Raw genomic sequence first — 10,356 nt, forward strand, 5'->3', positions numbered from 1 at the left:
TACAGGTGTGAGCCACTATGCCCGGCCCATCTCTGTTTTCAATCTTGCATTTTCCAGTCTCTTCTCCAAACAGCAGCCAGAGCGATTGTTTCAATATACTAATTGGATCCCATCCCTTCTCAGTTGAAAACTTTCCAATGATTCTACCTCAGAATCAAAGCCAAAGTCCTCACCGGGGCCCCAAGGCCCTGCATGAACTGGCCCTGTTGCTTCTCTGACCTCATCTCCTGCCACTCCAACCCCCAATGGGCTCCAGCCACACTCCCTTCTTTCTCTTCCTCAAATACATCAAGCTCCTTCCTGCTTCAAAGGCTTTGTCCTTAGTTGTTGCCTCTCCTGGGGACACTTTTCCCCAGCTCCTCCACGCCAGACCTCCACCTGACACCCCCAGCTCAGGTGTCCCTGCCTCAGGATGACCTTCCCTGACCGCCACCGATTGAAACTCCATCCTCAGTCATTACAACATCCCGAAGACTTCCTCCGGGAGGCCAGATTTTACTGTTACTGGTTTTGTCTGTCTCACCATTAAAATGCAAGCTCTATAAGGCAGGGACCTGGTTTCTCTCTCTCTTTTTTCTCCCTCTCTAGAACTGTATTCCCGAGGAATTAAAACAGTCTGGGCACAGAATCGGCTCTCAATAAATCTTCCTGTAATGCAATAAGAACAGCAAGTGGGCTTTCTCCCTAGGCGCATGCCTGTGGGAAAATGTGTAGGGGATATCACAGTTGTCCTGAGGGAATGAGGTCTTTTTTGTTTTTGTTTTGAGATTGAGTCTCACTCTGTCCCCCTGGCTGGAGTGCAGTGTCATGATCTCAGCTCACTGCAACCTCCACCTCCTGGGTTCAAGCGATTCTCATACCTCAGCCTCCTGAGTAGCTGGGATTACAGGTGCCCACCACCACACCTGGCTAATTTTTGTATTTTTAGTAGAGATGGGGTTTCACCATGTTGGCCAGGCTGGTCTCAAACTCCTGACTTCAGGTGATCCACCTGCCTCGGCCTCCCAAAGTGCTAGGATTACAGGCGTGAGCCACCGCACTTGGCCAGAAATGAGGTCTCATTGTAACGAACGAGAACCTCTTCCTTCAGCAGGTGGAGGTGTGCTGAGGGGACCACATTCCCAGTATTCAATGGGGCACAGATGGAGCTGTGAAGACCACTCTTTCTTCCATCCAGTGACAGAGAGGGGACTACGTTTCCCAGAATGCTATGGGCATACACCGAGCTGACCACAGTGCCCAGTGGACAATGAAACAGAGCGGACCACACTTCTTAGCAGCAATGAAAGCAGGAGGGACCATGTCTTTGAGTATGCCTCGGAAGTGGCAGTTAAGAAATAAGTTCGCCTCCCAGGGCATCTGCCTACGCATCTCTTTAAAGTACCATGCCAAGGAGAACAAGAAAGTTGGACAGAGGTCCTTCCCAGAACGCTCTGAACAGGAGAGGACTACGAATCTCTGCATACAATAGTGATGCAGTCACACAACCACCGGGCGCACAGCAGGGAATGGGCAAATTGAAGGAAGCTCCACCCACTCAGGTGGCTCCATCCTCCGGGTTGCACTGGCCCCACTTCTGGAGAGGCCCCGCCCCTTCTCAGGCCCCACCTCCTAGCTGACCCATTCTTCTCAATCCACAGATCAGGCTTGGTCCAGTTCCCTCCTTCTCTACCAGAGGTCCGCTACAACTGCCCCTTCTGTGCTCTTGAGAGTCAGGCCTTTCTCCAGGCTCCGGCCAGCTCCAACCTCTACCATCCCTTCCCCAGCAGGCTCCTGGCTTTGACCTCTCATTGGCTGGGTCCGCCTCCACCGTAAGCCTTCATTCTCCTGCCCATCCTCTGGACTCTCGCTTTCCACACCTCACAGTGGGGTATGTCCCTTCTCAAACCCTACTCTCAGGACTGGCTTCCTCTCCAGACCCACCCCTTTATTAGAATGCTCAGGCCCCGCCTCCTCCCTGGCCTCGCCCCCAACTGGCTAGCCCCTCCCCCTTTCCTGACTCATTCCTCTGACTGGCCTCGCCCTAAACCTCCATTTTTGCTTCTTGGTTCTTCCACTTGCCCATCCTCCTCTCTGTAATGACTCCTCCCCTTTTCCGACTCCTCCTCTTAGAAGATGGCTCCTGCATCCCTGGCCGACCTCTAGACCGTGCTCAACCGGCCGACCCCTCCCCAAACTCTGTCCTCGGTATCTGATACCTCTGATACTTCCTGGCTCCCACGTCTCCACAAGACTCGCCCTTTTCTTTCTGAACGCCATTCATTTTCTTTCTTTCTTTTTTTTTGAGACTAAGTCTCACTGTGTTGCCCAGGCTGGAGTGCAATGGCTCGATCTCGGTTCACTGCAGCCTCCGTGTCCCGGGTTCAAGCAATTCTCCTGCCTCAGCCTCCTGAGTAGCTGAGATTATAGGCGCCCGCCACCACGCCCGGCTAATTTTTGTATTTTTAGTAGAGACAGGGTTTCGCCATGTTGGCCAGACTGGTCTCGAATTCCTGTGACCTCAAGTGATCCTCCGGCCTCTGCTTTCCAAAGTGCTGGGATTCCAGGCGTGAACCACCGCGCCCGGGCCCATTCCTTTTCAATTGACTTCTTCCCGCGCTGATCCTAGAGCCCACCTTTCCCTCAGATTTTGCCATCTGGGTTGGTACCTTTTCGACTCCAGTCCGTAACCCTTCTCTTGACTCGCCTTTTCCACAGTCCCTTACCTACAATGAATGGGCCCACATCCTCCCTATACTATGATCATGGAGGACTGGCCTCTTTCTGACCCTGAAGGCCCGTCTTACCCTATAGACCAGCCCCCTCCAAGTCAGCCTGGTCTCTTACCTAGCCCGAAGCCCTGCCTGCCGTCTGGGCCCGCCTTGTCTCAGACGCGGACCCATAGAACTGGCCCCGCCCCCTCCAGGCCACGCCCCCTCTGGCTGTCCCAGACCCGCCCCCCCGGCTTGCCCCGCCTCTCCCGTGGCCCCGCCCCTGCCCCGGTCGCGCGCACCTTGGGCGTGAGCACGAGCGCGGCGCCGCCGTGCACGGCCACGATGGGCAGCGAGGTCTGCGCCGAGAGGAAGTCGAGGATGGGCGCGACGGCGGGCGCGCGTGAGTCGTCCTCGAAGACCACGCCGTGCACGCGCAGCCCCGACAGCAGGTCGCAGAGCTGCAGCACGAGGCTGCGCGGGTCCGAGCCGTTGAGCACCAGCGCCACGGGCCGCACGTCCAGGCCCGGGCTGCGCACGGCGGCCGCCACGGCGGGGCCCAGGCGCGCCGCCTCGGCCGCGTACGCGGGCCCCGAGAACACGAGCGCCACGTTGAGCGGCCGCGCCCCGCCGGGGACCCCGCCGGACCCACCGGCCCCACCCGGCCCCGGCGCCTCCTCCGGGAACGGGCTGGCGCAGGCCAGCGCCAGGAGCAGCAGCATCTTAGCGGGGCCCCGAGGGCCGCGGGGGCCACCGGCGCCGCGCATCGCCTGCGGGCCCCGCGGGGCGGCCTCTGAGCGCCCGGGAGAGACGGGGAGGAGAGGGAGGCACAGACGGGGAGGCGCAGAGACAGGGAGACGAGAGAGAGAGACGCACAGAGGAGGAGATGCAGCGAGGGACAGGCGCAGAGAAGGGGAGGACAGCGAGCGGTCGGGGTGATGGAACAGAGGGAGAGACACGCGGAGGACGAGAGAGATGGAGGGGAGAGAGACAGAGAGGGAGAGACAGGCAGAGACCCGGGGAGAGGCAGGCACAGCAGAGGAAGGTGGAGGGGCGAGGTGAGAACAAACGCCAGGCAGAGGAAGAGGTGAAACGGGGAGACGCAGAGATAGGGCGATACAGAGATAGGAAGAAGTGGAGTATGGGATTGGGGGAGACGTAAAAAAGAGGGTGGATGATGGGGTCAGGGGAAGATACCGAGGTAAGGGGGGAGAGAGAGGGCAAGAGACAAGATAGGGATGGGGAGACCCAGAGGTGGGATCAAGATAGGAGCAGAGACCCAGGGAGACGGGGAGGGAAAGAGCGCCAGGAAGAAGGGGAGAGACGGAAGAAGCAACGGAGACAGGGAGAAGACAGACAGAGAGGATGGAGTGGCAGAAACGGGAATGAGGGAGGCCCAGGGAGAGGATGATAGAGGCGGGGAGAGATGCAGGAAGGCGGGAGAGATAAGCGAGACAAGAAAGTTGGACAGAGAAGAAGACAGAAAGCCAGCCAGGAAGAGGGAGACAGAGACTCCAAGTCCACCAAGAGACACGCACACATAAGGGATGGGGACACGGAATTGAGATTGAGGGAGGCAGGCAGAGCGGAGTGCAAACAGGAGGACAGAAATAGCGAGGCAAGGCCAAGATCGGGACCCCCACCAGGGAGGTGCCCAGCACAGACATGAAAGTAAGGCGGGGAAGGCGATTGGCAGGAGGGAGCAGAAATAAAAGCGAGGAAAAGGGAGAGAAAAAACGAGAGAGGGAAAAGGGGTCAGGTGTGTGGGGAGAGAGAGAGAAAGAGAAATTAGTGGGGCACCCCGAGGAGAGAAAATGCCCACATGACCTTACCCTTCACCCTGACTACAACCCCTAACCCATTTTGTCCCCTTACTCCTGTTCCTGTCCCCTCATTCTCAAAGCAAGAGAGTCATGGCCCCTGCTGGGATGTGGAGTTGGGGAGCACAGCTGTGGAGAGCTGGGGGCAGGGGTCCCTGGCACCCAGCCCGGATCAATTTGGTAAATTAGAGGAAATACAGTCTCTCTTCCTGGGCCCCCTGTTGAATACTAGCCGCCTGGGGTGGTGGGCTGGGATCCAGTCTCCTGGGTCCTGCCTGGGACTGAAGGAGGAGGGCACTAGGGGTCTGGACTCCTGGTTCCCAGAGGAGGACTGGCGTCTGCACTAGGGCCTTCCTGAAGGGGTGAGGGTCCAGACGGGGGAGGGTTCTATCCTGGCTGTCAGTCAGGCTCCTGTCCGGTTGCCATGGTAGCGAAGGCCTCGTCCACCCCACAGACTGCCAGGGTGGGGGAAAGGCCCACACCACCTCCCCTGCCTTGAGGCCACAGCCCTTCCCCTCTGCCCACCACCTCACCTTCCCAGATATCCCGGGCCCCTGTCTCCCCAGGGAAGGGGATGGGGGCTCCTAGTATGCCCATCCCTCCCCGATCCTGGCTCCTCTTTGCCCCTCCTCTCCCGTGCCCTTCCCCAAGCAGCTGGCTCAATCAGTGCTCAGAATAACCCCCCCACTCCGCCCCAAAATAACCCACAGCTGTGGCCTGGCCCCCGCGGGGTTAACACTCTCGCTCCCCTCCCTTCCCACTGGCTGCTCACCCTCCAGCCCCTCCTCTGCCTCTCCTAGACCCACCCCTACCTGGCTTCTGCTCTTAGGGACCTTGGGTCCCGCTCCCTGCTGAGGTCCAGGAGGGCAGCCCAGGCCCCACCCTTCTCAGGGGGGCTGCATGCTCAGTTCCTTCCCATAGGGATTAGGGAGAACAGCCTCCCTGCTTCAGGGACTGACGAGGGGCATCCCCAGTCCTCCAGGACTCTGAAGACCCAACCCCCAGAACCCACGCCCGCAGGGATCACAGAGTCCAGCCCCTCAACAACCCCCCCCATCTCCACTTCCTCTTGAACCTCCGTTTCCACTTCCATCTGCACTGGGCTAAAGTCCTCGACTCCTGTCCCCTGCCCTGTCAGGGACTCAGGAGACCGAGCTCCCAGCCTGTCCTTCCTCAGAAGCCCTGTGACTGAGCTTCCAGCCTGTCCTTTCTCAGAAGCCTTATCCCCTATCTCCTTCCATAAAGACCCAGGAGTCCTGCCAGCAGCCCCTTCCTCCCACAGCCCTTGGAAGTCTGGGCGTTCAGTCCTGTTCTTTCCCAGGACCCAGGAGGCCGGACCCCTCCTGCCCCAAGACTGTGGAACTCCAGTGCCCAGCCTCCTCTCCCCACAAGAACTGGGAGTCCAGGTCCCCAGCTCCTCTCTTTCCCCAAAACCCAGGAGTTGGGGTTCCTGCCCCTCTCCCCACTTAAGGATCCCCTTTTGGTTTCAAACTCTATCATTCCCAACCTCCTGGGTGCTCCCCCCAGCTCCAGCCTCCCTAGTCACCCCATTTAGATCCTGTACATAGCACAGCCTGTCCCCAAGTGGGGAGGAGGAGGAGGGTGCCAGAAATTCCTAGGGTGTCCCTGTCTTCATTGCCCCCCAATACAGCACCCAACACAGAAGGGAGGAGAGGCCACTTTGATCAACAGCTCCCCCCCACAACCTCGAGTTGTGCTGCAGACGGCGTCCTGATTCCTCCCCCCACACCCCCCCCAGCACACACACACAACACCCATCTCTCCCCACCCGAATCCTGATGCTTGGAAGAGGCTGGAAGGGTGTTCCAGAACCTTGAGGAAGGGGTGGGAGCCTGGGGCGAGGGGTGCTGGGGGCCTGGATGCCCTCAAGGTCCTTGGCAGGGGTATTAATAGCAGACTCATAGCTCTGACATGGGAGGCGAGAGCGAGAAGAGAGAGGGAGAGGGCCAGCCAGCGATAGGGGACACTGATGCAGGGAGGGGGTGCAGAGAGAGGGTGAGATGAGAGGTGGAGGGACAGGGATATGGGGCATCAGGTATGTGGGGCTGGGGAGAGGGAGCAAAGTGTCAGAGAAATGGGGGGTGGGAAAGGTCTGAGGTATGGAGACCCAGGAAAAAGGGGCTCAGAGAGAGAGAGAGAGGGTGGAGAGAGTCCCTGAGGGACAGGGTAGCTAGGTGGGGGCCAAGACCCCTGCCCACCATTCCACCCCCTCCCTCCATGAGGCTCCTGGCCAACTTCCCCCGTCCTAGATTTGGGGGTCCACATTCCCACCACCACCCCTGCATCCCCTGTCCCCGCCTTACCTTTTCATGACCCTGTTCTGTGGGGGGGATTGTGGGGGGGCCAGGACCGGAACCCGGCGTCCAGCGACCCCAAGATTCCGAGTAGGACTCAGAGAGCCGGTGTGGGGGGGCAGGCCCCGGGGCGGCAGCAGTGGTGGTGGCGGCGGCAGCGGCGGCCGGGACCTCCTGTCTGTCCCTGGCTCTGTCTCTCCTTCCTCTTCCTTGGTCTTGTCCTGCCCTGTCTGTCCCCCAAGGTTGCGGCCACCTGGACTAGGCGAGGACGTGGCTACACATGTTGCTTTGGAAGTTGGGCCCCGGACACTGCGGAGGCTGTCGGGGTGTCCTCTTGCTGCCCCGACCCCATGGGGATCCCCCCTCCGCCCACCTGGGGTGCCCCCCTCTGTCGCTTCAGCCCGGGCTCCTCCCCACTTTCCATGTGTCCAGTCCCGCCTCTCTCTGGCTCATTCGCACCCCTGCTTTGTGCCCTCAGCCACCCCCCCCCAACCTCCAGCGTCTGTGTCTGTCTGTCTGTCTGTCTGTTTGTCTGGGTCACCTCTGAAGCTGGTGGCTGGTGTGTGTGTGTGAGGAGCGGGAGATTGCCTGCCTGGAGAAATGCCTGCTCCTTCCTCGCTTGGCCACCTCCAGACCCCCCCTCGACGCCCCCACTCTCAAACACAGGCAGAAACACACACATACACTCATGCACACACGCACGACCTCACTTCCCTGGGATTCCCCCTCAACACCCCCAGAGCTTGAAGAGGGACACACACACAGGGTGGGGGTCTAATGGGGGCCAGGCTGCCACTGCCGTTAGGGGCTGTTTGGATAGACAAGAGGACACAGGCAGCCGGGGACGCCCAGACGCCTGGCCGGACGCAGGCAGGAGACACAGAACCCAGGTACACACCACTCATCTGGGTTTGGGGGGCTGGGGTGGGAGGAGTAGGGGGGCCCACGACACCCAGGCAGGCGGCTCAGTGTCGGTACAGACAGACCCCTCCCTCCCTCGGCCGCCGCAGCCCTTACAGACACACCCCCCCTCCACCAGCCAGCCTGACACCCGGACACACAGATCCTCACCGGGCAGATGGCAGATGCTCGAGAGACCCCTGGGGGCCGGGCGGACCCACCCGGGCGACACCCCCGAGCCGGGCACCGGTGGCTGCGGGAGGCTGCGGGCGAGGGTGGCGGCGGCGGCCGAGGCTTGGAGGAGCCGGAGCGGGAGGGACTCGCACACTCGCTGTATTCTCGCACACACACACACACTCGGGATGCGATTAACATTCAGTCCCCGTCCGCCACTGCCGGGAGACCCATAGCCCCCCCTCCTGGCCTCCCTGGGGACCCCTCCTCCTGCCAGGGCTTGGGGAAGGGGCCGCCCGCCGCCCCAGCTACCAGTCTCTGCCTTCCTCCTGGGACAAGGGAGTGAGGAGCTGAAAATAAAAAGGAAGGAAGAAGTCAGGCTTGGTGGGGGGCAGGCAGAGGCGCAGAACCCGGTATGGAGACATCAGCTTCAGAGCTAGACTCCAGGGCTGGGGGTGGCTGCCCTCTGCCCGCTCCCTGCCTTGAGGCTCTGGAAACAGAAGACCTTTCCCTGACTTCAGGGTTCGCCATACTAAGACCCAATCTGTCGCTTTTATTGCCCCAGAAGGCCAGGCCTGAAAAACAAGGTCTCCACCCTGGAGCCAGGAGTCCCGCCCCCCAGCCCCTCCTCCCTCAGACCCGGCAGTCCCTTCTCCACGGGGACCCAGGAATTTGGGGCCCCTCTTCCAAGTCTGACTCTCCCCCAGTGTAAGCCATCCTCAGGGACCCAAGACTCGTGGATGTCACCCTTGGGCACCCAGTCCTTCCAACCCTCTGAAGAAACCAACATGCCTGCACCCCTTCCTTTACTGAGGGACCCTGGCCCCCATCACCTGTGGGTACCCCTCATCCAGAAGGGAAGCAGCATCTGTCCCCTCCTAGATGCAGGAGTCCAGACCACAGGCTGTTCCCCCCACACCATTCCCCTCCTGCTAGAGGGCTGGGCCTGGCACTTTTGTAAAGCTACCGTGCACATGGAGCAGGACACCTGGGGAGGGGATGGGGCCTGGACTCCTGGGTCTGAGGGAGGAGGGGCTGGGGGCCTGGACTCCTGAGTCTGAAGGAGGAGGGGCTGGGGATCTGGACTCCTGAGTCTGAAGGAGGAGGAGTTGGGGGTCCTGGACTCCTGGGTCTGAGGGAGGAGGAGTTGGGGGTCCTGGACTCCTGGGTCTGAGGTAGGAGGGTGTGAGGGTGGGAGAGGGGGTGTGTGTGGGCAGGGCAGAAATTCTGGAGCAAGGGGGAAGCCAGGGCCAGGGGTTCCCGAGGTAGTTTGGGTCAGAGTTTTGGCCTTGAGCCTCCTAGGTGTGGCTTTTGTTTCCTTCATCCTCAAGGTCTGGGAGAGCATGGTGAGGTGCACATTCTTGAAAAGAGAATTGGGGCCTAAATTTGTGAGTCGTAAAGGGAGAAAGAAACTGTAGATCTAGATTCTTAAGGTTAGGAAGTTTGAGCCATACATGGTGGGGATGGGACCCTAAGTTCCAAGGAACAGGGTCCTAGGAAAGAGGTGGGCTGGGGGCCTGGACTCCTGGGTCTGAGGGAGGAGGTGCTGGGGCTCTGGACTCCTGGGTCTGAGGGAGGAGAAGATGGGGGTCCTGGACTGCAGGTTCTGAGGGAGGAGGAGATGGGGGCCTGGACTGCTGGGTCTGAGGGAGGAGGTGCTGGGGCCCTGGATTGCAGGGTCTGAGGGAGGAGGGGCTGGGGGCCTGGACTGCAGGGTCTGAGGGAGGAGGGGCTGGGGGCCTGGACTGCAGGGTCTGAGGGAGGAGGGGCTGGGGGCCTGGACTCCTGGGTCTGAGGGAGGAGGGGCTGGAAAGGCTGGATTCCTAGGTCTGAGGGAGGAGGTTGGGGTCCTGGATTTTGGGTCTGAGGGAGGAGGGACTGGGGTCCTGTACTCCTGGGTCTGAGGCAGGAGGGACTGGGGCCTGGACTCTTGGGTCTTGGGGAGGAGGTGCTGGGGCCTGGATTCCTGGGTCTGAGGGAGGAGGGGCTGGGGCCTGGACTCCTGAGTCTGAGGGAGGAGGGGCTGGGGCCCTGGACTTCTGGGTCTGACGAACGGGCTGGACCTTGAGTCCTGGGTCTAGGGTAGGAAGTGGGTGGGATATCTTTCTTGTCTTCTGGGGGATTGGCCCCAAAGGACCTGCGAGGGGCAGAAGCTGGCAGCTGAGCCTCCGGGTCCTGCTCAGGCTCAGAAGGCAGCCTCTATATCCCTGCTGGGGCTGAGGGTGGTGTACCGGACTCCATACCTTCCAGAGACACAGACTGCCTGTGCGATCCGGTGCCGGATTTGGCACTTTCCGAACCATGCGACCATCCCAAGTTCCTAAGGGGTAGCCCCTAAGGGGTAGCGCCGCGACGACAAGGCAGGAGATGGGCGATAGGGGGCGCTGGGGATCCGGGCCCCGCCCTCGGGGGCGGAGCCTCCCCGGCCGGACTCCTCCCCCTCCCGCTCTCCTCCCT

General features: G+C 60.7%; 1 protein-coding gene across 1 annotated transcript in view; it reads right to left on the minus strand.

Moving 5' to 3' along the window:
• The window catches only part of GRIN2D (glutamate ionotropic receptor NMDA type subunit 2D), a 52,523-nt gene extending 49,066 nt beyond the window's left edge, over positions 1-3,457 (minus strand). Inside the window, exon 1 of the mRNA XM_064381082.1 lies at positions 2,993-3,457. Within this exon, the coding sequence (XP_064237152.1) occupies positions 2,993-3,457 (465 nt within the window). The remainder of the gene's footprint in view (positions 1-2,992) is intronic.
• Between the last annotated feature and the right edge of the window lie 6,899 nt (positions 3,458-10,356).

The sequence above is a fragment of the Aotus nancymaae genome, unplaced genomic scaffold (genome assembly GCF_030222135.1).
Source record: "Aotus nancymaae isolate 86718 unplaced genomic scaffold, 86718_ANA_hifiasm-v0.15.2.pri h1tg000028l, whole genome shotgun sequence".
NCBI lineage: Eukaryota > Metazoa > Chordata > Mammalia > Primates > Aotidae > Aotus > Aotus nancymaae.